A 25,667-nucleotide genomic window follows, 5' to 3' on the forward strand; every position below is an offset into this window, starting at 1 on the left:
AAGCTGAGCTCTAAATCAGACGGTTGATTTTCTTAATTGCACATTTTTTAAATCGTTTACCTAAGACAATTAAATGAAATGGTCTAAATTTAGAATGTAATTATTAGAATCCCTCCTCAATGGAGCGATTACGGTAATCCCGAGCTCGGGCGGAACGAGGGGCCCGACAGGCTGCCGAGCGAGGCCTAATTTCTCCACCGCTACGGAGAATGCATGCTGGGTGGGCGAGAGTGGGAGTGTGTGTATACTTTCCATTGTGGTAAGATTGCCCCAATCTAACCCGTCCCCCCGCGCTTCCCTTGTCATCCTAGTGAACGGCACTCGGTTGGGCCGCATGCAGGTGGAGAACTTCCCCCCCAACATCACCAACTTCTCTCTGCGCCGACCAGACCGCTACACCCGCTACAAATTCTTCCTGAGCGCCAGGACTCAGGTCGGGTCTGGGGAGGTGATCACAGAGGAGTCCCCGCATTTTGCTAACGAAGGTAAGCGCAGGCAGGCCTCGTCGCTGCCGGGAGATGCAGACTCCCGGGCCTGTGGAAGCTGCAGCCTTGAGCGGTGTCGATTCTGTGTATTTTCCTGAGCTTCCTAGGGAGGTTAGACAGTACCAGTGGTAGACCTCAGGGACTGTGTCCGTATCTACACCAACCATCACTGCTACTGAACCCTTAGAAGAGCAAAACGACAGCACGATTGTCGTGTCAAGTGTCCCATGAGTCTCTCAGGAGTGCAAGTGGACATCTCCGTTTTAGGAGCTGGCTGAGCTGAGAGCTTCCTTATCATTTTCTACCACCAGGATTTTGTTTTCTTCATCTTCAGTATGTGGCCTTGTCATGTAATCATGCTATCATCTCCAGTTTAATAGAGACGCTCTAGGGGAGGTTCTGATTTAGGATTGAGCAGGCGGATGGCAAGTAAGTTTTCTACAAAATGATGACGGCTTTCTTCTTTGTGATTTATGTAAATTTCAAATTATACCTAAGAAGAACCGCTCGGTAAGACTGTTTGCTCACCTTCACAGCCTGTTTCAATCGTCAGTCAAACATGGTGTTTGCAGAGTCTCTGAAGTAAAGGTATAAAATGTGAAGGAGAAGTAGGTCTGTCTGAAATGTCAAATGAGTCAGCATAGGCACAGTTTTGAAAGGCTCTCAGAGCCTTCGTATAATGGGTACTGTTACAGACAGTGTGAGGAGATATTATCTCTTGGCAGAAACTGAGAGACGTTCTGAAACAGACCAATGCTGATTTATTGCCTCCACGTGATAGTGAGTCATAGTGTAGGAGCTGTGTGTCTGTGTGAGCTGTGTTTCTGGTGTGAAAACAATTTCTGTCTCCATGTCAGCCTGGGAGATCCCCTACTCTGTTTAACTCACTGTCTCTCTCTCTGTTTCCCTTTCTCTCTCTCTCTCTCTCTCTTTCTCTTTCCTTTCTCAGCCTGCTTGACTTTTGGTCTGTCTCCTTTTTTTCTCATCTTCTCTTTTTCTCCTGTCTCCTTCCTCTCTTCCATCTTGTGGTGTTGACAGAAGAAATGGCCAGCACAGGTACAGTCCAGGCAGGAGTCGGTAACGGGGAATGGGCAGCCTGTCTGTCTGTCCCATGTGCCCGTCCCTGTGGCGGGGCACGGGTGGCGGGTCGGAGGTGCAGCCCTTGTGAAAACCTGCATCCCCTTTGGGACCATTCTCCAGAGTGCAATGATTCACAGACAGCTCTTGTCTCTGTTGATCAGAGCCTAACATCCAGACGGACCATTTCTGAATTACCCTGTGCACTTATTTGTTCCCCTGTTCCTTTTCTTTCTGTGGAAGAGGACCCGACTATAGATGAATACAAAACCCATACAGGGACTTAAGTTGCAAAGTTTGCAATGGTAGGCTAAATGTGAATTGTAACCATCCAAGCAAATGAGCAGGCCACTTCTGAAAGCATAGTGCATCTTCTCACATTTGCAACCACGGTGGAGTAGCAGTTTCCCCTTTCATGTCGCACACACAATAAGCACAATCAGACGGATCACAACGGTGTGACCCTGTTACGCTGAAACCTTGTAGCGGGCCGCAGGTGGAATTCTCAACAGTGTTGGTTATTAAGTTGTTGTCTATGTAATCAATGCACTCCTGTGGTGGTCTAGCAAATGTCCTGTCAGACTCAGGACAGGTCCACGGGCCTGTCTGTCTTCTGGATCTCTTCCTGTCTGTCTGTCTGTCTGTCTGTCTGTCTGTCTGTATATGTGTGCCCTCAGGGATGGAAATCGCTTCAGTTACTGTCGATGACATTTTTACATTTTCATTTGAGAAGACCGTCAGCACTTTCAGCAAAATTACTCTTGATTTTTAAACCCATATAGCAGTGTTTCCCAACCTTTTCAAGCTTCTTGTACCTAACCTTACATTTTACAAGTCTAGTTTGCAATTTTGGTGTTGGCTAAGGTTGGGTTTCAGGCTGTTCTCAGGGCCAAAAATGGGGCAGGTAATTTACTGTCGTAAAACCATAATTTATCGTGAAAAGTCTCTCCTTTCTGAGCCGAAAACAAATTGAAAACCCCAAATTGGAACATTTCCTTGAGCTATGAGTTTTAATTACGGATACTGTTGACAGTAGTAAGGGTCTCAACATTACATAGAAGTTATTTAGTGAGCATTAGTTTGAGTAATTTAGCAACATTTTGCTTTTGAATGAGGGTAAGTGGTGAAATGAGGGTTATGGTTTTGTCAGGGCTGGGGTCAGGGTTAGAGTCCCTGTAAAGTTAGGCTTTCATTAAGGTAATGGTCTGAAAGTTGCATGTAGGTTGATTATTGGCTGCTATTTTGAGTCATTGAGGGACACCAAGGCATGATAAATTTGTTTTTGTATTTATTTATTTTAGTTCACATGGGGGTTGGCGCTCTGGTTGGGAAGCATTGCCATATTGAGGTGTATGAAAACTGATCGATATAAACCTAAGAGCCTTCTTCTTTTAGTCACACACTACTGCACTGCTCTTGGTTGGTTTTAGTCTTTTCACAAAGCTAACAAGAGAAATGAAGTGCTTGCACGTCTTTACAGTTCCTGAAAGAGCTGCTTTACCAACCAGAAGAGACGTACAGCGTCGTGGTGATTAATATATTATTGAAAGTGTTAACATTAGTGAGGCCAGGGCTGGTGTTTGGCATGAGTTGTGCCATAACATCAAGGAAGATGGTCTCCAAGGGAGTGCTTCATCTTAAACAACAGTTGCACTTGGGGCATTAATCATTGCAGACCATTCTCCTGTAAAAGATTTATTGGGAGAATTTTTTTAAACCAGTGCCTAGGCGGTCTCTACAACCTTCGGGCTGGTATTTAGTGAAAATCCATTATTGAGCATCTTGTATAGGATTATCTAGGTGCTGGAAAGAACCGAACGCTAGTGTTTACAAGCTGGCATTGATTTTTCTATCTGCATTTTGGACTCTTTGTCTACGATCTCCAATCCCTGACGGCATGTCTTGCCTGCTCCGTCGCCTTTGTCTCAGCATGGCTACTTTCCTTCGCACCGAGACACGCAGCTCAGTCGACGCACTCTGGAGGCGGGGGTGGGCTGGGGTGGGGAGGCGATGACCTTTGTGTGGGTGGATACCTGGCTGGTTACTAACCCTTTCTCACGGGGCACTACTCTGCGAGGCGGTGCACGATCTGCCTGGAATACAAATAATGCAGCGAGCACACCCCGCTATGAGGTGAAGGAGAAAACGTGCCACAGTGTGAGTTTATCTGAGAGGAGTGACACCGAGGGGTTGTGTGCACGGGTGTTTCCTAGTGCAAGACAGGAGATCCATGCTGCAGAGGGCAGGATAGTCACATACCACCTTCAGAGCCCTAATCCTGTGGGTCACATTACACAGCTGTCTGCACTAAAACATGACCGTTGCTGTTCTCCAGATATGTGGGGTCACTCACTGATTTCACTTCTCTTATATTGCTTGATCAACAGGGATTCAGGTCATAATATTGTGCATATAGGATTGTAAAAGTATATCTGTAACCTATGTGTTGTAATATCTAGAGAGAGAGAGAGATGATGGATAGATAGATCGAAGGATATACATTCCCCCCTCTGATTGCAATGAGAGAGACTGCCATGTTAGTTGATATTCTGAGCTGTCCTTGTCATCTCGCATTGCTTTGCCTTGCCTGTCACATTGCAGGCCTGTGGCTATTCCACTCCACTCACTACCACCTGCCTGGCTCGCAGTGCTGTCTTCCCTTGATGCTGAAAGGCAGCGTTTCTGACACAAGTCATCTTTCTGCCCTGTTATACTCAATCAGGCATAATCCATTAACCATGGGCAGAGTTAGAGTGGTTTTAAGTCTGGTGGGGTAGCGATGGGGGGGCAGAGAGGGAGTTTTTGAGAGTGAGGGAGCACTCCTGAGTTTAGGACAATTAATCTTCTGAAATGGCCTAGACTTCCAGCTAGTGTCAGGCAGGGCTGTGTTTAAACCCCGTGGGATTTCCTGTGCAGTGTGCTTTCCAAGACATGCAGTGGTTGGTGGTCAATGCTGAAGGAGGGCATGGCGAGTGGGCTGGGGTGGCTGCGATGGGGTGCAAAGGCTCGTCGCTTTGGCATTGCTCTGAGGATGAGGTGGCAGCCGAGTCCGGTCGTTTCACTGGCCTCGTCTTGAGAAGTCGAGTCTCGTTTCCCAGCTTCTTCTATTTGCTTTGCTTGGGTCTTGGCGATGGACGGCATGAACGCGAATGGTGCCGATCGAGCTTCTTGCCCCCGCTGCACTGCATGATTGGAAAGTTGCCATTAGATTCAAGAAACGGTCCAGGAAGACGCCAGTCCCTCTGCATGAGTGGTCGTCTTATTTTCAGTTAAGAGAAGTGGAAAATCATGCACGGTGCTCCCTGTGCTTTACACAGCCCGGATTTATGGAATAATTCCTGCAAGAATTAATGCAGGAAATTCCCAGGTTATTGACTGAATTGATTGTGCAGCCTTTACGTTAAACATAATGATGATAATAACATATACATATAGACACACACACACACACATATATATATATATATATATATATATATATATATATATATATATATATATATATATATATGTGTATATATGTGTGTGTGTGTCTATATGTATATGTGTATATATGTGTGTGTGTGTCTATATGTATATGTGCCACAAATAAACTGATCAACCTCAGTGAGAAATAGGTGTGGATTACAATGTGACCACTGGGGGGCAGTAGTGCTGCATGAACAGTTGGGACCTGTGGCCACGTGCAATAAAGCTGGGGAGGATTCTGCATGACTTTAAAGGTCTTAAAGGACAGTGTGGTCTTCTGGATGGCAGCAGATGCAGAGATCTGTTTGGGTTTTTGATATTGATGTATAAATCTGTATCGGTGGTCATGTATGTCTAGGCTACGAGTGACTGACACATCCCTGCTGCCATGGCATTAAGCTGCCCCTGAACACATGCATGTCAAAGGAGAAATGGGAGTTTCATCATTGTGGTTTCTGGTCCAGCTCAGGGGCGTCAGACTAGTCTGGTGGTATCGGCCTATCCCTGCCTAAAACCCTTTGGCAAAAGAACTAAACAAGGGTACATGTGGATTCTGTATTTCGCGTCAGATTCCCCATCACTGGTTTCGAATGCATGCTCAAATCTCCAATTGGACACAGTGGATGCTGGCTGTGGTTGCCATCCGTTGCTGAGGTGAATTCTGGGAAGAGAGACGATCATATCATCACTCATAAATTGATAGAGAAGCTGCCTGACTTTGCCTGTAAACAGCTGTCTGCAGTGCAGAGAGTGAGCTTCTCCCTCTCTCCTTCTTTCCCCCTCCATCTCTCTCTCTCTCTCCCCCTCCATCTCTTTCTCTCCCCCTCCCTCCCTTTCCATCTCTCTCTCTCCCTCTCCCCCATCTCTCCTCCTTTAAATCACTCCTGTTCAATCAGGGAATAGAATAAGACACCCATTGCTCTGCAGTTTGATCCAGGTAAGCTTTTAAGACCTGCAGGGTCTCCTGTAGATAGAACAAACAGCACGTCAGCTGTGTATCCCTGTGTTATTTTGATTCCGCTTTCCTGTAAATGCATATTTACCCAGATTTCGTTTACTTGCATAGAGTACCCAGATAATCAGGAGACAACATTGCCATACAGCCCATCCCTGCTCTGCTTGATGTAAGTGGAGTTTCTTACTTAGTCTCTGTCCCGTGGGTGGTAACTCGCATGCCAGCAGCTCTGGAAAATAAACCAACAAGCCGACTCAGAAATGCATTGATGAAGATTCAAGAACCCTTTTCTCAGGAGGTGCCCTTCCTGATGCATCTATTTAATCCTCACCTTGCATCGCAAAGCCTGCAGTGCTCTGTACAGAGGGGGGGGGGATCCTCCAGGGCACGCCACCCAGACCTGTTCCAGTTCCTAGTCTGGATCATCCATGTTGTTTGCTGGGTTGTTTTGTGTTGTTGTTTATTGTTCCCTGTTCTCCTTGTTAATGTTGTGTTCTCTCCCCTCCCCTGTAGCTGTTCCCCCGCCTCAGTCCACCGAGATATTGGTGCCTACCACCGACTCCACCCCTCCTCCTCCTCCAACTCCTACTCCTACTCCGACTACAGTCACCACAATCGCCACAACTCCTTCTACTACTACTACTACTACTACTACAACCACAACCACCACCACCACCACAACAACATCTGCGCCTATTGTATATCAGCCCTCACCTGATCTGACCGTGTTGGGTACTTCATGCCTTTCCTCTCACTGTTTGGGTTCCTGCTGGAGTCTGTGTAATGTTGTCTGGCCGGGGCCTGGCAGTACTGCCCTAATACATGGCATCGCAGTCCCTGTGGGGCAGTTGATATAATGTACCGTTGTGGTGTTTCACTGAGAAGTGTCTGGCACCTTCTCTCTCAACCAGGAGGTATTCTTTAAACACCACAGAGCCAGTTACCTTGGCATTTGTGGGCCATTTTGGATGCAGTCTACGCCAGCGGTCTTTGATCCGGCACCTTGGTCTTTGAGCTGTGCTCGTTTATTCGGCACAGCTACAGGTTCGGCCGAATGCAGCTATTATAGTTTTTATTGCATGTCTGCTGTGTACGTTGTGAACTGAATGTGTGGTAAAAGGTGGCAAGGTGTTGTCACAGGCAATTGTGTGATTGGAGTACAAAACACTAGGGTCCACTCAGGATGTTCCCATAGCTACTGCCACCTATAGAGGACAGTTTTATGAAAGACGATATGCATGTAGAGTGTTATTGTTGCTTTAATATCACAGGTGGAAGTGACATATTCTGTCATTTCCAACTAATGCTGGCAGTAAAAAAAAAAAACAAGGAAACTAGAAAGTGTGTGACAGTATAGAAGGGTGTTTGTATGAGTCTTCTTTGGAAGTGTGTGTATGCATGTTTGTGTGTGTGTGTGCAGGCCATTCGCTTGTCTGTTGTAATAGCCCACCCTCTCTAACCTGTTCTGTGTAGCACCTCCTGGCAGAGAGATCTGGAACGTGACGGTCGATCCTAACAGTAACTATGCTAACGTCAGCTGGAAGCACAACTTCCCTCCCGACAGGAGCCAGTTTGTCATTGAGTTTGTTGACAGTAAGCACCATCGGGAGATTCCCTGCACTGAGGGCCTAGGGTGGGGGTGGGGGCACTGGACTTTTCACTGGGTGGGGGCACTGGACTGGGAGCTGTCACGGTGATCCAAACCGGTCAATTGATTATAATTGCTAACAAAATGCAGAAAAAAGGATATCAGAGAGAGCCATCCAATAAGTGTGTTTAATAACTTAGTGATGCTTTCAAGTCTTTCTTCATTTCCTATTTGTTCATAAGAGCCTCATTACATTGCTTGGTTGCACTGTTTGGAAACCAATCTGAACAAAGAAAACTAGCACAAAAACATTGATATTGATCCAAGAACTTGAATTCGATCCCGGGCTTTGTATTGAATCTTTCCTTCATTGCACATAGGGGGAAAAAACAACATTGTCTCCATTTCTCTCCAATGTATTTTTTATAGCTGTAAGCAGCACATTTCCAAACAGGAGACCAAGAGAGAAAAGTAACCGCATCTCTGAAATTCGGTCCAGTGAGTTCTCAGGATTCTGCCCGCAGTCACTTTGCAAGATGTTTCAGTGATTGCGCTTTGGTTCCTGAACAGCCCTGACAGTTTCCTGGGGGGGCGTGGGGGGGACAGGCAGAGGAGGCGGAGACTGAGGCTGTGCCCGGCGGATCTCCGCAGCGCCGTACCTGTCACTCAACTGAGCTGCACGGAAAAGGATCCAGACATGCTCTGTGAAGCGCTAAATGTGATATTTCTAGTTTTCTCTCTTTTTTTTATTAGAGTATCTTCAAACCAAAAGGCTGGGAGCTGCACGGCACCGATCTGTTTTCTCTGAGAACAGTTTGTGTCAGTGTTGAGAGCTGCAGCACAGTCTCTACCTGCCAAATTATTAGTGTATTTTTTAGCAGTCCAGGACGACTTACAATTGCTACAATACATCACATTATTGTTTACTTTTCAATTACCCATTTATACCGCTGGGGTTTTACTGGAGCAATCTAGATAGAGACCCTTGCTCAAGGACACAGCAGTGGATTGAACCCACAACCCTCCACTCAGTCCAGAGCCCTATTTATATATATTCATTTGCACCCTTAAAAGAAAACCCTTGTCCTGGACAAGCGCTGCCTGTTGACAGCACATGGTCAAAAAGGGAAGATGATAAATGTATATATTTTCCCCAGCTTTTCAGTATAATACAATTGCCAGTAGATTTGCAGTACATTATCCTTCAGACACGAAGACTGCATCAGTTTGTCGCCATCTAGACTGTTGCCTGTTGCGCTTAAATGCCTTGATTGCAAAAATATCTCTTCCCTCCTCCGTGTGCCAAAGCAGTGCCATTTAGACTTTTCTAAAAGCTTGTTGGCTGTTCAGAACCAAGGCACAGCAGCACAGAAGTGAGTAACAGCGTTCAGCAAAGCTTGCTTCACCGCTGCCTCTCTGTCCCAGTCTGATGTGTAGTCTTTTTCCCCACGGCTGAGGGGTCTCCGTGTCATGTATTTCTTTCAAGGTCGTTGCTTCAGAAATTCAGGCCCTGAGACAGTTTGCAGAGAGAGAGGTGTTGGTAGCTGAAGCGTGCTGCAGACTCTCCAGAGTATCTTCACATTCGTAACTCGTTTTAACTGATCTAACCGCTTGGGTAACTTTAGTGGAAAAAAGGCAAAATCACGAAGTCGTATCTGTAACGATTTCATGTTCTTACGCATAATCATTCGCAAGGACAAATATTTAGTTCTTTCTCAAAGCAGAACTATGCCATTAAATATTGTGAAAGCCTCTAGGTTCTGGTCATTATTTTAAAACTAACCTACACTAATACTGCAAGCTTCCACCCTTTTTACAGTTTGAATACAGCAGGCATACTTTTTCTTGACATCTGTAACACCTTGTCAGGGTCTATTTCGGCTATTTGGAGATTAACTTGTCCACGGCCCTCCATGTGCTCTTTGTTTGACCACTGCAGTCTATCGCACGTGTTTGTGACAAGACTTGTACCGTAGTACTGCGTGGTAGTGGCCTTTAGCATCGTTACTCCATGTCAGCTCAAGTGTGATGGAGCCGCAAGAAGTTAGAACAATAGTGTTCAGTCTGAAGGAACCCACCCTGAGGATTGAGTGACGCGGACTTCCTTTAGTTCTGGTGCTCGGACGCTGCATGCTGCATGTTGGCTGATTTGCATCAGTCGAGTCATTAGGTGTGGCGGAAGGGTGTAACGGGCCGAGGTCATCCCGTGTCTGACGGAAGGATGATGTCACTGTGATCTTCACATGTGGCGTCATCCCAAGTCTGATGCGGGGTGATGTCAGCCAGCCGCAACACCACAGTTTTTGGACTTGCTTATTGGTTGGGACCATAAAATTGTGAAGGCATGCAACAGCTCATCATTTTCATCTGGAACATAGACAGAAGAGGTGATCAACTTTTGAGGAATCTCTTCTCTTTTAAGTAGAGGTGTTAAAATCCTAGTCTGCATCTCCAAGCAGTCCTAGTGAGTCTGTGATCCTGAAGTGATCTTGTACTGCCTACCAAACTGGGGCTGTGTAAACTGTCTGGACAGCAATGGGGATCTGCAGATTGTGACACTCCTGAAGGACTGAAGGATTTATGTCCTGTCCAAAAATGGCTAATTTAGTCTGAGGGGGTTGTTCATTTATGTTCTTTTCAACACTTTGATTACAAGACAAATTCCAAAAACTGGGAAGCCCGTCTTCGTGTCCTGAGCTTTACTATTGGCTGATGACTGACACCAGCTGGCTGTCTGCATGTTTCAGGATGATGTCATCGAGTGCATGCCCTGTGGAATATCACGATATCCGCGCTCTTTACCGGATGACATCATTAACACTGGCCATTCCTCTGGGTGGGCCACTAGAGTCATCCCCCAGCTCCGCTACCTTCTCTGTTCCCTTGACGTCCCATTCTTTTCTCCCAGGTAACGGGACAGTGAAAAGTGTACTGGCCAAACACCAGACCCCGGTCAAGCTGGCGGGGCTGACCGAGGGGGCCAAGTACAGTCTGCGCATTTACTCGCAGGACTTCCACACCATCAGCAGCAAGGTCGTCATCTTTGAGACCAGCGCAGGTGAGGCAGGCTTGCAGTGTGTGGGTGGGGTGGGCCAATTCCCACCAGCCACTGCTCATCCTCAAACTGCAGTCTATCCGCACGTCCGGAACAGTGTGGTTCAAATTGCCTTTCTTGCCAGTTCTGCCGCCGTTGCGCTCACGTTGAAGGGCTTCCCCACTTCACAAATGTATTTATTTAATTATTCTCCCCCTGTGCTGATCATAAGGTCCATTCGGGTTTTTTTCTTTAAGGTAGTGGGAGTGTATCAGTTCAAGTTCAGCCCGGCTGCTGTGCTGGTTTTATATTGGCATTGCAGTTTTCTTCATCGGTCAAGCCATGTCCCTGCTATGCTTCAGAGTCCTGGTATTCATGTTTGTTTTTTTGTTTTTGCTTGCGTCCTGTCTGGGTTATAGAATGTGGTTGTCCTTTCTTATCAGTATGCAGTGACTTGTGGGTAATGTATTGTTAAAGCTTGCTTAATTGGAAATGTGAAGAAAGTTCAGTTCACTTTTGTGCTGTGGCAAGCTTCACAGATTGGGTGTACCAAGATCAAAATGGAGAGTATTTTTTACAGAAGGAGAATGGGGTTTATTCTCTGCTCACACTGAGCAATGTTGACATTTTCACAGTGCCATTGACTGTGATCAAAGAACAACGATATTGAGGACTTGTTTGACATATCGAGGTGTTGTGTGATGGTTCTAAGTCTCTTCCTGGTCTCCACAGATTTGATGTTTGTGATTTTAAAGTCAGTAAGTGAAATTGGATGCTTTCAGGTATGGAAGCACAGGATTTGTGGAATAAAGTTAAAACTGTGTATTTCAATGCCCAGACTGTGTGAAAGGGTTCGTGCGCGGTCTGTCTCCAGCAAAGGTAAATGGGGCATCAGTGTCGCCAAGTGGGAGATCTCCACCAATCCAGGGTTAACAAACGTATGCTAAGCATTGTGACAGCACCTCTCCTTGGAAAAATGTGGAGATAGGGAATACAGGAGATCTGAAGGAATCCCCTAAACAAGAATACATCATGATGGCTGTTCAGATATTCAGAGAAGTGACATCGAGATGAAATAAGCATGAGGGAGATTGTTTTTTTTAGGTTGTCATCACCTTTGACGTTTCCGTGGTCCTTTCTGATTTTGACGAGACCTGCGCTCCTTGGATCTGTATTTAATTTGTTGAATATTTTTGTCCCTATCTCCACCTTTCCCCCTCTCTGTGAAACAGCATACACCAAGGACCAGGTGGACATCGCCACGCAGGGATGGTTCATCGGGCTGATGTGTGCCATCGCTCTACTGGTTCTCATCCTGCTCATCGTGTGCTTTATAAAGAGGAGCCGCGGGGGCAAGTACCCAGGTACCGTCCGCAGCTCTGCTGCTTCATTGCACACCTCTGCATCCTTTCAGATTTTTTTTCTGATATATTTACATGTCTTTTGTTACCATTCAGTGCGAGACAAGAAAGACCTCCCCCTAGATCCCGTAGACCAGAAGGATCAGGACGGGTCATTCGATTACCGGTAAGTCTCGTCTCACAGCTGATGTTATCGGCAAACGCAAACACCCCATCACCTCTCGATGGACCTGCAAGAGCGCAGTGATGTCAGTGACACAGTGACAAGGTGGAAAAGATGAAGATGCCAAGGGTCAAATACATGATAGCAAAGAGAAAAAAGTTATTTATAAAATACATCTTGAGAAAGTCAATGTACCCTAAGCAAAAGCCTGTTAGCTGCTAATTATGATGCCACTTGCAATTCTCTGATCAATCGTGCATGAGTTGCATCAGGCTGGCAGGAGGGTGGTTGCCCTTTACATATGTGTTAGAGCCAACATGAGACCCTATTCCAGATTCTGCTGGGCAAAAGTTGTAAGCAATGCCAATATGAATGAGGTCCCTGGAGGACTCAAAGACCGTAACCACACCCGGGTACTGCATGCCATTTCCAGGGAGCACAATAGGTACTCCTCCCAATGCCACACTGTAAGGATGATAATAATTGCAGAACCTATACCCTGTTATCAATGCCTGTGAAAATAATTAGTGCCAATCTGTTTCTGTGCCGCTCGTAAATGCTGTGAACGTTGATGTGCATTCTCCTGCGGTGCTCTCCTCCGCCTCGCCCCAGTCTCTGCTCATTACTGTCCCTTCTCTTTCCCCCTAAATGGCTGCTTTCACGTAAGGAATGAGAACAGGTACTTGGTGTTGGAAATGCCTTTCTGTAGTCCAGAGCATGCCTCATGTCACCAGGCAAGAGAGGAGCCCAGTGTCCAGGGAAGTCTCCCAGAATGCACGGCAGCACTGCAGACGTGTGCAGATGAACTGACGCCAACTGGTCATCGGGGGTGCCAAGCGCAAACGCAAGGCCACGGGATGTCGATTTGATCTCCAGGGCATTTAGCATGTTAGACTGGCATACAGTGACCTGGACACATAGTTTGTCAGGCTTTATTTGTTTCTATGTAGGTAGAACGGGCATTACTATGGATACAAAACCAATATCCCTTAGGGTTGAAAAGCCAGGAGGCAGAATCTGAGGTAAAGATGCCATCGTTTGAAAAAAAAAAAAAAATTCAGTCGGCACATTTTAACTGACTCGTTTGTTTTACTGTTTTAGTTTGACAGAAGTAGTTTAAACTTTTTTTTTCAGCAGCCTTGAGTGTTTGGTGGTGGTTGTTGTTTTTCAGATTTTATAATCGGATTTAGTTGAGGCACTCAATACAAAAATAAATCGGTATAACCGTAATCAAATGCTTCTGCCCTGACTTCATCTTAATGTTTAAATGAAATAAAATGAAATGTTACTTAAGTAGTCACTAGAGCCATCGATCCCTGGTCTTCAGCAGGTGATGGATGTTGCAGGCCTATATGTGCTGCAAGGCCTGTTTTCCCAGGCCAGGCCTATGTGCTACAGACACCACAGGGCAAACCCTGGTCCTGAAGACCCACAATCCCGCGAGTTATCTGTGTGTTCGGCGGTTTGTCTACAAGAGAAGAAAGATGGCACTGTGGATCTCCCGTCTCTGGGCTGGCCAGCCCGGTTGTGGGGAAAATAGAAAGAGATTTGTCTTAGTGGCTGCGATTGACACCCCTGACGGACAGTTGAGGAGGGAAGACGAGAGCCTTTTCACGGTCTGTTTTCAGACCGTTACAATGAGCCCCTTTCATTCACCACACGAGTATGTCTCGTCTGTTAGTGCACTGTACTGTTGAGTGTTTTGAATTTTATTTTGTATTTCTCGTTTCCATTTATATTTTCAAAACACCGAATATGCATTTTTGGCGACTGTGTGTGTTGACATGACCTGCACAGCGCATGTCTTTAGAGATTCACCTGACAATCAGTGAATACATGCAATCCCAGGAAACTTGGTATGACCAGCAGTCTTATAGCTTGGATTCATACAGAGTGAATTTTGAGCAGAGAGAATACACATTTGGATATACATTTTATTTTAGATATATCTTTAACGTGTCACAACATGCTGTATATATATGTATGTACATGGTTATGAGAAAGCTATTGAAAAATACGGTTTCCTCTGTTGTATTTGAAATGTACACTGCACCCCTGCACCTTGAGTATGAGCCTCTTATTGTTGTCAGATCCTCTATAACTTTGCATCAAGCAACGCTACAGCGATTAAAACTGAATTCTTACAAAGATTATATAATGACCCTGAATTTGTGTTAACAGGAGAAGTATTGTGTACTGTGTCCCTAATTATTGAGTGTACATCCACCGAGGAAATCACTGAGTCATAGTTTCTTGCATGTGACCTTGCTAACACTGATAAACTCATGCTAGGAAGATATTTAATTTCCCTAATGGTTTCATTCCATCATTGCATCCGTCATTAATGTCAGAAAACACTGTTAGTTTTTCTAGGCTCCTTACAGCTTCCTCAATCGTTCCTCTACTTTCTTCATCTCTTCCCCCTTTCTCTCTCTCTCCTCTCTTGTTCCTTTTGTTATTTTGCTCTTTTCTTTTTCCATTGTACCGATGCAGGTCTCTTGAAAGGTATGAAAAGAGCAACACGTAACAGCATTGCCACCACACTCGGCAGTCTTTTAACCCAAAAGCTGCACATCCATGTCTTGAGTTTCATCTCATTTATTTTACTCCAAGGGGTTTTAATCGATTAATCTTGAATTCATTCATCACAAACCTGTCCGCTTTAACACAAAGGAAGAGACAGAGAGAGAGCAAGGGAGGGGAATCACTCAAACACAATGTACCGAGTCTAACATCACCAGTTCATTTTAATCTACGTAGTAATGGCCCACTAATCCCAACAAACAGCCCTTTCTAATTCTTAAATAGTTTTTTCTTAATATTCAGAACATTGGAAGATCACAATAGAACAATTCAGACTGATCCCTGTTTGTCTAGGAACCCCTGAGCTACAATATAGCATCAATAATCAGGTCCTTTGGGGGGGGGGGGAGTTAATGTTTGAGTTGAATTATCTAAAGCCTTGGGATATACATAATGAAGGCTTTTATTTTACCTGCATGTTTTAGGATAAACCGCGTTCCTACTCTGCCTTATAATAAACGGTATGTATGAAAAATTACAATCAACAAACCTGTGATTAATACATTCATACTGCTACAAAGAAGAAAAACAATTCACACCCACGTACAGATTAATCGATTAAAACAAGCGTCTCCTTTACAGTTTGTTTGTTTGTTTGTCCTTTTGTGCTCATGTGTCCATCTGTTCAAGACCTCCTGTTTGTGTCTGTGATGCTTTTGATTCCACTAAGCTCGGACCGGTGTAGGTGGGTGTGTGGGGGTGGGGTTTGGGGGGCGGGGGCGAGTTGGTAAGTCGCCCGGTTTGTCCCGTGTCACTCTAACCCGCCGGCCTCTGTTGCCCGTCTTCGCGTCTGACTTTGTAACACAGCATGGGTGCATGGGGGAGATTTGCTGTCGTGTCCAGTAACCCGGAGCTGCACTTGTCCGCTCGTCTGTCCTTGGGATGCCAGATGCTTGTACTAAACCACTTCATTCAGAGAGCGCTGCTCACCAGGAACCACGGTATCCCGAATCGACGCCCCTCCCAGCATAACAGCTAACCAAAGCTTTTCCCTGCTGTGTGCGATTTATCTGACCGTCTGCCTACTAGTTGTCCGTGGCAGTTGTTTTTGCCTACTCTGTCTTGAGTGCGTAAAGAACCCAACTTCACATCCTGCTATGCGCATATATGACCCCGCTCAGGAGAACTCGGCATGCAGAGGTGAACAGCGTAGTATGTGAATGGCATGCTGTAGTGAACTTCTGATATGACAAGGACGCTGCAAGACTTTAAACAGCTGCCGTTTTCCCACCCATCCCAAGTTTGTTCGTGATGCATGGTATGGTATGGTATAGTACAGTACAGAGGCAGTGCAGACCCCCTTGTGGTTTACTCTCTTCCGGATACAAGTTAAAAATAATAAATAAATAATCCTACATCCTTAATAGCTTTGTATTTTATACGTGCAGGATCACAAAGAGCAGAAATGCTGTTATTGTTAATCGATACAGCAGCTTTCTGTTTTTCACCTCCCTTCCTGTTTGCTCTCAATTAATGATAATTTTGTTTTAAGCAGCTTTCTACAACATATTAACACTTAGAATATGGTCATGTGGTCGTCACTCTGCGAGGAGTGCCTTAGATCCAAGACCACAGCTGGTGAGTGCTTTTCTGCTAGAAAAGTCCTCCATGTACAAGTCTGTAAACCACGTTTCTAGTTACAAGTCAGACTGTGATGCCCTGGCCAAACCACGGCCCAGTGCGTGTCTGAGAGGCAGCTTATAGCACAGCTTTCCCTGTGATCACTGCGTTCTGTTTTCAAGCCCTTGTCAGCAGCTCGGAGGGGGGGGTAAGGGGGTTGGAAAGCTCTGCCTTTGTTTGTTTCTGATCTTATTCTTCTCCCCCCTGTAACTCTTCTCCCCTGCCCTCCCAGTGATGAGGACAATAAGCCCCTGCAGGGCAGCCAGACGTCCCTGGATGGGATGGTGAAGATGCAGGAGAGCGACGACAGCCTGGTGGACTACGGCGAGGGAGGGGATGGCCAGTTCAACGAGGACGGCTCCTTCATCGGCCAGTACACCGTCAAGAAGGACAAAGAGGAGACAGAGGGGAACGAGAGCTCTGAGGCCACGTCTCCTGTAAACGCCATCTACTCGTTGGCATAGCCCTGCCCCGGAGGGTTGGGCAGGGAGGGGGGAAGGAGAGGTCTGTGGGGGAGGACAGAGGGTGCTACCTGACTGACCTACACGCAGGCACCGGGAACCAGGGATCACACTGGGTAGCTAGTGTCCACTTAGCCAAAGGGGAGAATGGGAAACTGCAGCGTGCAAATAAAACCCCACCATCTTGGCCCCAAGCTGGTGTGTAGCTGAGACATTTGACTCAATGAATGGGTACCAGTTGCCCACACTCCTCTGGTCCACCACACTTTGGGAAGCAAGGTTGTGAGAGCGCTGGCGGGGGCGTGGAGGAGTGAGAGGTCAGGGGGTTTGAGAATATAACTTTTTTTTTTTTGTGTGTGTGTGGGTCCGTTAGTTTATTTTTCATTTCTGGCACCTTTCCTATTAAACAAGAAAGGTTGTTCCTGTCAGGTGTGTTGCAGGCAGGCCCCTAATTGTGTACACGGAAGTATATATTAAATTTTTCTTTTTGCACTGCCAGTCCCTTTACATATCCGCTGTAAGGTACAAGCCATTGAAGACCAGGGTATTGCAGACGAGTTTATCATATTGATATATGAATACAGACTTTTAAGATCTTGCAGCCTGGTACAGCACCATGAGTGAAGCCGTGGAAAAACTATGCATTCTGTAACAACCCCCGTTGGTTTGGGTCAAGTGGGATTCAACGTTTTTTTTTGTTTGTTTTTCCATTTGAATTCACCCGATGGAGCTGATAAACGATGGTTTGACTCAATCTTGATTGTACTCTCTTGCCTTTTCTGTGATTGTGTGAGATGACCCCGTCTTTTTTCATTCCCTAAGGGCTGTTGCTCTCGTAACACTTTGCTGTCGTCTCGATTGGGCTCGGCAGCGATGGGTCCAACGCCTTAGTGGAGAGCGAGGGCTTGCCATTTCCACTCTTGTCTTACTCTAAAGCATGTCAGTCGTTCTAGCACTTGTGCCATTGGAGAATAAGTGCTGTTGAAGTCTAAAATTATATGGGGATTGATAACCGATTGTTGATCTTACACAAGACGCAATTTAATCGTTCGTCTCAATGACAAGTGTGGATTAGAGAAGGATGGGGCTAACTCTGAGTTATGTAGCCAGAGAAACTTCTTTGCATAAAGCATTTGTCTATGTGTTTATGTGCATCTTTATTTTAGAAGTATTGCCAGCCACCCTTCACAGTACCCTCCCCCACCCAACAGCTCTGGAGGTGACCAGCTTTCTGGGATAAACCTCTCATCACTTACTAGTTGATCACTGCTTACAGGTTTTATGAAAGGGGCCTGAACAGGTTTTGACAAATCCTGGAGTCACGTGAAATTTATCTCCGATTTAATTTACCAGGTACAGGTGATATTGAAGTAGTCTCCACACATTGCTCCTCCTGTGAAACTGAATTTGTGACAAACGCTGTTGAGTTTAGAAAACAGTAGAGTTTAGGGGGTGTTTTTTTTCTGTTGCAAAACTACATTTCAGAAAAGGAGATGTACCGGGGAGAAAGCAGATCGCCCAGTCGCCCAACGCCAGTGCTGTTGTCACCTATGACCCCTGCTGGACGCCCTCTCGTGATGACACCCTTGTTGTGGAGGGCCCGGCTCTTGGCCCACAAGCAACGGACATGAGCATCGGATTTTGTTCTGAAAGATACATTTTTCCTATGTTGCCTTCTCCTGTTTCTCACGTATAAGCTTGATTGTGTGAAGACCCCATTACCTCTGGAATCCTCTGTTCTTAATACCTCGAGCAGTGGGCCTTCCTGCCTGGTGGATTCTCTCATGAGATTGGTTTCTGATCTCGCAGTTCCCCCGCAAACACCCTGTTCTGCAGCTCAGGCTGCTACGGTCCCTCCGGACTTATAGGGCGTAGCGTCACAAGCTGGCCTGGGTCCCGGGCAGAGACCCAGCATCACATCATTCACTCGCATCAGCTCAGGGACTGGCAGCGTCTGAGCAATCGAAACGGAACGGGATAAGCAACTGATGGTGTCAGTTCTTCTGGTCTCCGTCCCTCAATGGAGAGGATTCGGAGGGAGCGGAGAAACACGCACGAAGGAAGGGCCTGATGGTGGGAGTTTTCCTGGCCATCGATCCATCCGCCCAGGAGCTCTGTAAGGGTCCGCACCACTCCCCCCCACGCCCTGATCCTTGCCTCAAGCCTCGACCATCTCTCAAGTTCACCCCAAGGACACGGACACGTGGATGGTCTTGAGCAAAATTCTGTACACAAATATTATAGAAGTATAAAGATGCTGATATTCCCTTTTTTTTTTTTTTTTTTTGTTTACTATCATATGTATATTGATTTCTAGAACATATTTGTAACAGGGGTGTGTCTTACCATTTGGTTTCCCCTCTTCCCAAGTATACTGGTGTACTACTGACAGTATTCAACTACCAGTCTCCATCAAAAACAATTGTGTTTATACATATATATAAACGAGAGGCAAATGTGCTATTTCTCTACTAATACCCCCCCAAAAACAACTAAAAAAAGAATATGGTGGACACACTCCTTTCATTGTTTTGTCCCCACTTAACATGTGAATAACCTAAAGTCTTAATATATTTTTGTTCTTAAAATTATTATTATTATTATTATTATTATTATATCTCTTTATTCAGTCTATTTGCAAAATGTTTTGTATTTATTTCTATTTATTTTTTAATGTGATTTTACACAAGTCTTGTGCATCTTCGCAGCAGTGTAAGGTGCTGCCACTTACAAGCAAGATTAACCGCATTTGTACTGTGGATCTGATTTTGACACACAAACAGGATATTAACATATACATGATGTATGCGTGTTTGGGATGCAGCCATTTAATCTGCTGGAGAAGTATCTTTACAGTAAAGCCATTCTGTTTTGTCTAAGGCATTTGTGTTTGTATATCTGCTGTCTAATTTGATGTTTCCTTACTGTACATTTGTCAGAAAGTCTTGAATTTGTTCTTATCTCTTGTCCTTACTTCATAATTTAATTGATACCCACAGTTCTTTGTTTGGCCTTAACAAATGTATATATTTACTCGTACAAATGTATAATCCAGATATAGAACAGGTAAAACTAAATCTTTCTGGCAATACAACTTCTTTCTTTTTCATATTGACATGTCTGCAGCAGTGCTGTAAGCTAAGAGAGTAATCCATTGGTTTAAAAACGTGTGACACGTTCTGCCGTGTTTGTGCACCTTCTCGCCCTTCAGAGTTTTGCAGGTCGTCCACTTTGCTTTTCTACATTTTGTGAGATACTGGCTGTTTTTTCCTTCTGTTATTGTTTTGATTTAAACTTATTTACGATTTACATCATTTAGAAATTAAAAACAAAAAGTGCACTAACCGTACACATCAGTCTCGGTTAGTATACTGTGTTGATCAGGAATATTGTAATGAACTTTCACATTTGATGAAGTGTTAGAGTCGTCACGCTTTGTCGCATTGGCTACCTTTTCCTGGGACTTCCTGTTGTTGCTCGACACCAGACTCCCTCCTCTTCCTGTACATGTGTTTTAAAACTGGCTACACAGAAGTGCGTGTTTGATAGTGAGGCGAGTCTGAGAGTGTGGAGCTCGCACTGTAGGAAAGCAGTATATAGCAAACCGACGTGCAGCTGGTATTGAGAAATTCATGTTTGGCAGAATAAGATAATCACTTGAATATGGTCATCTTTCTCCACATACAGCTTGCTCAGCAGCGCAGTCCATCACAGTTTATATGTAATAGTGTCCGTGTCATAGTTTAATTCCGTGATTCTATTCGGTGGTGTCAAATGTGTTGTGCTGAATAGAGCACGTGACTTTCACATCTTTTGTTTCCATTCATTCCTGTAGAGTTTGCTTTTATTAATGGCTGTTTTTGTCTTGGTACTCTCACAGGCATCAGTCTGAGACTTTTTTTTGTTCCCATTTCAGACCTAAACATCCAGTTGATCTCTGCCCCGCACGGGTGAGATCCCGATTCGAATAACTGGTCAGGAAGGGTCTTCATCCCATCGGTTAAACCACCTTTGTCTTTAGACTACTGCACTGGTACTGTTTCACCCATTATGAGACACTGCAGTTTTATTTACCAGCACTTGGCAAAGCCCTGTGATTCTAGAAAGATTATAATTAGACCCTCTTTTCAGGCACAGTTGGCAGTGACCATCAATCTGCAGTGCACAAGTTATTTTCTGACGCATGTAAACATGTAACATTGGCACACGCACACCAAAAACAATTGACAACAAAACCATTAAACTTGCTTCAGCCGTGATGCACTTTGTACCCACCAGTAGCCATTCAGGAGACATTGTTTATTGAACTGCACTGAATACATTTTACTCTCACCCAGTGGGACTTGTAAATATTAATGTGCTTAACAGCCATCGGAGAAAAAAAAAAAACTGAGACCATATCTACAGTACATCAGATATCCCCAGTGGACACCATTAGCTATTCCATCCATTTATACTGCTGATAACCCAAAACCCAGTGCATTTTGAAACCTTCGCTCTAGAGTTTTTTTTCCGTGGAGTCCGATTACATAAAGCTGATGCAACAGGAAAGATGAACAAAGGGCCCAGGTGCCTAATAATAGCAGTGGAATGTACATTGGCCGAGTTATTTTATGTTGTATGTAGCGCCCTGCTGTAGGAAGAAGTGGAGGTGGCATTTTACACCATGGGGTATGAATTCGGCAATGGTTGAAATCAGGTTGTTGTGCCAGATGTTCTCAATCGATTTGCTCATCCGGTATGAGAGAGAGGACACCAGTGCTGGGATCAAATCACCCAGGCCAGGCTGTAGGGAAGTTCTCTTCCGGCAGTGCTGTCATTTTCTGTGTCAAAAACCTAACTGGTCAGTACAGCCCTGTACAACCCCTCCCTAGGAGCTGGGGCAGCAGCGCTCACAAAGACTATGCAGAAAGCACTTCAGAGACATCAGCTCAGGGGCTGATGGCAAAGATGCCTCTAGTAAATCTTTGCTGCTGGGATATCACACCCTGCTGAAACACCGGGCTGAATCGGCCAATCGGAAGAAGACTATGCTCACATCTGGCAGCCTAGTCAGTTACAGAAGTACCTTTTTAAAATAACCAACAGCGTAAATCTGTCCATCTCCGTTTTAATTACTCAGACCACACAAGTCACTGCTCGCGCTCAGCACAAGGGCTCGGGCACTATGAACGCGCTGTGGCTTTAAGAGCGCTAGGTTGTGCCAGATTGTTTTCCGGTTTGTTAGTCTCGTTGTGTTTCTGCTTAGCTGTTTTTGATCTCTGGCCAGTGCAGTGCTACTGGGCGATGCGAGAGTCTGCAGTTCTCATTAGGGATGCAGGTTTCCGTTTTTGTGTGTGATTTATAGGGTGATCGGGGAAGAGGGAGTTGCTGGTTTGGAGGCGTGTGGGACGTCGTCTTCAGAAGGACAGCTGCTCTTATTTGAGCTCCATGCCTTGGCTGGAGCTGCTCAGAGCCTTGAGAGGACTGCCAAGACGCTTTGAATTAGAATGAGATGTGTGTGTGTGTGTGTGTGTGTGTGTGTATATATATATATATATATATAATTGCAACAGACGCTGGAATTAATGTTTTTGAATTATCCAGAGGGCTTATCTGCACTACACTGATTTGGCTGTGGCTGAAATCTAACAAAGACAGAGATTCCAACACTTGATGCGTATTGATTATTATTTGATCATTTGTTTTTCTTGCAGGCGTATGGGAGATGTTTAATTCAATTTAAATCCAGTATTGCAATATTACTCTGCCTTATGGATGATAACTTTCTGTGGGGAGTTTGACACATTGATTCAGTTGCAGTACATTCAGAATGTAGTCCCATGAATAAACTCTATTTCACTTGCAGAGATTTGTCTCTGTGAGAACAGCCAGTGACCTGGGTGCTTGGAAAGCAGACCGCAGACTGGTTTAATTTGAACCTCTCACACTCTGCCATTGCTCCTGCAAATATATCAGTGCTATGAATGAAACCATCTCATTTGTCAACATGACACCCGTTTTTTGTGAAGGGAATGTAAGCAGAAGAAAATGGAAAACAAAATAAAAACATTCCTTGATTTATTCATTTCTTTCTTTCATACAGCACGAGAGATTTGTTTCAGAATCCATTTCAAAGATGATTTGATTCCATATTTATTTGGCGTCCCCAGAACAAAATCCTTTGCGAATTTTCCCCTTGAGTGACTTAAAAAAAAGAAAACCCCCTTCGAGCTGAGATCTGTGCTCGTTCTGGGACGTTTGAAGGGCTTTTTGTGACTCAGGTGGTGTTTTTGCAAATTAATTTACAGGGTGCATGCGAAAGGCATTCATTAATGCCACCCTCAGCACACCTGCTGACATGAGTGTATGTATCCAGCTGTTGATTTGTGAAAGATTGAATAATAGACCTTACTTGGGAAGAGGGCAGGAAAATGCATATTGTAAACCAGAGGAAACCTACATAATTAAAATGGTTTTGTTTGTTTATGTATGTGTGACGGTTCTTAAAGCATAAAAAATGCCATAGGCTTGGGTTGCTTCTGATTTGCATCTGGAGCTGGTGCTGAATTAAATCCTGTTTTCAAACAGTTTTGCATTGAAACAATAAGCTTGCCATTAAACTTGTGTTTGTCTGTGCTCTATGCATTTGCTTTGCAATAAAGCTTGCTGAAGAATTCCCATTGGGGATTGTGCATTTAATTTTTAGGCCTGTTCTCCCTTAGGCCCTAGTTTATACTGATTCTATTGAAATTGTGTTTGGTGTAAAGCAATGGGTTTAAGAGAGCCGTTTCTTGTAGAATAGTTCATTTCCTGTGCTCTGCAGAGATGCTGTTGGCCTAATTTTGTTAACTTTGTAAAGCAGTCATGCACTGATATTTTATGCATTGCCTTGTAAGCTTTAAAACATGAAGATTTAATATTTCATTATTTTACCTTTTATGTATTTATTCATTTATTGATGTTTGCTTGTTAACTTGTCCATGTATCTTATCACACATGCAATTTACAGCTTTACAAAGTTTTTTGTGTTTGGTTGTTTTTTTTACTATACCCCAAAATAAGGCAATAGAAATCTCAATTGTGGTTGTTTAAAAAAAGTAATGTTTTGTCCATTAAAAATCAAAATGCAATGTCAAGAGACCAATACCAATGATTTGAATCTGAGTTACCTAATGGTCTAAATGTAAACATGAGTCGCCCTGGAGCTCAGTACACCTAAACATGGCGTTTGTATTGAGCAACTATATGGTTGCAGCAGTTTAAGGTAGATAGAAGTTGCGACTTGATGTTTTCCAAAAATCCTCTTATCTATATATTCCAGATATCTATATAGTTGAATATCTATATTGAGGAGCTTTGATGTTGCTCTAGGAGAACAAAGTGTTGTGTTGCGTCTGAAAGTGGGAAGACTCCATTTATAATGATTTTATAGGGGATTTGAACCCTTTTAGAGATGTGTAGATCTTCCCGGAAGGTGTTTTGAGCAGGGGGTGCTGCCGAACGAAAGTAAAATCATGATGTCATTGTCATTTTTAATTCATTGCTTTATGTGTTTATGTATTTTGGAGGGAGGAGCTTAAGAATAGATATGTAATACACATACACCAACCACACACACACGAATCCTGGTCACATAACAATGTTGTGGCAATGTCGTGTGTTAGCAGGGTTACTACAACTCAAACTTGTCTGCGGGTAGAGGATTATGGTCAACTTCTGGATTTACGCAGTTCTGCACAGATCTGCAGAATCCCAGCAATCCCATTGGTGGAGATCTGTGGACATCTGCGCTACATGAACACGCCCTATAGTTATAACCGACCCAAAACGTGTGTTCGCAACATGCAGTAAACAAAAGTGAGAATAAATCACGACTCTGGACAAAACAAAATGTCTCTCTTGCTTCCATAATTCATAACACTACAGGCTAACCCACAATCTGAACTCGCATTTTACATTTTGGTTTGGTCTCTATCTAGATACCGAAACTGTGAGATCTCTCAGGATGTTTTGTAAAAACAGAAATGCAATAACTGTGTTCCCTCTGTAAGAGTCGGCGGTCCCTTTACACTCGCACCCGTTCATCAGCTAATCCATGTTATCAGTCCTAGGCTGCAATTAGGATTTATTGGAGTCCTCTGTATGATCATAGTGGAGTCTGTCTTTTGAAAACTGTTCTCAAAGTCAACCATCATCCAGCACAGGTGTTGTTCTTTCAAGTGTTTAAAAAAAAAAAAAAAGTTTCCATACTTTTTTATATATTTAAATTCAGTGATTTTGACAGGCTTCATGCAGTTAATCTGTTGCAAAATGTATTTTTTGAGCAGCAGTGCCCTAAGTATATAATCCTGAAGAAGAGAAATGTGGCAATATTGTGTTTCACTCCCCCCAGACCTCAACTGACATGTATTGAAATGAAATAAACAGACTTTACTGTGTGTAGATTGCCATCTATACTGGAAAACACTGACTTTATGACTCTAGATATAGTATATGACCTCATGTAGTGCTGAGTGTGTTTTATCTTAAAGAGTACCATTATCCTGGAGCTAACAGATTGGCTTCTGGGAAGAGACAGAGGAATCTAATGTATTTATTTACTTATTTGGGGGAGAGTGTGAGTTTGGGAATGATATTTAATTATATCCTAAAATTCCTTGCAGCATATTGTCATGAAGTTCCTTCTGCGTGATGCGTGTTATTCAGCAAAGTGAATGAAAGATGACGCGTGACTATTTGTTGCCGTATTGCTGTTGACCAGTCAGCTTTTACCAAGACCTTTATCTTCTTTGTTTTTATTTTATTTTTTTAATTCACTGGGAGTTTTGTGCTAAAAGTGTGTGCTGTTGTAATTAACAAAAAGGGGGGGGGTGTTAAAAGGAAATATACT

At 44.3% G+C, this 25,667-nt stretch overlaps 1 protein-coding gene across 3 annotated transcripts in view; it reads left to right on the top strand.

Annotated features, from left to right (window-relative positions):
* nfasca (neurofascin homolog (chicken) a) overlaps positions 1-23,913 on the top strand; it is an 84,099-nt gene extending 60,186 nt beyond the window's left edge. For all 3 annotated transcript variants that reach the window (XM_066703218.1, XM_066703217.1, XM_066703219.1), the window contains 4 exons: positions 312-485; positions 11,840-11,971; positions 12,065-12,134; positions 16,567-23,913. In XM_066703218.1, coding sequence (XP_066559315.1) covers positions 312-485; positions 11,840-11,971; positions 12,065-12,134; positions 16,567-16,798 — 608 coding nt within the window. In that variant the 3' untranslated portion in view covers positions 16,799-23,913. The remainder of the gene's footprint in view (positions 1-311; positions 486-11,839; positions 11,972-12,064; positions 12,135-16,566) is intronic.
* The last annotated feature ends 1,754 nt before the right edge of the window (positions 23,914-25,667 follow it).

Source organism: Amia ocellicauda, chromosome 5 (genome assembly GCF_036373705.1).
Source record: "Amia ocellicauda isolate fAmiCal2 chromosome 5, fAmiCal2.hap1, whole genome shotgun sequence".
Classification (NCBI taxonomy): domain Eukaryota; kingdom Metazoa; phylum Chordata; class Actinopteri; order Amiiformes; family Amiidae; genus Amia; species Amia ocellicauda.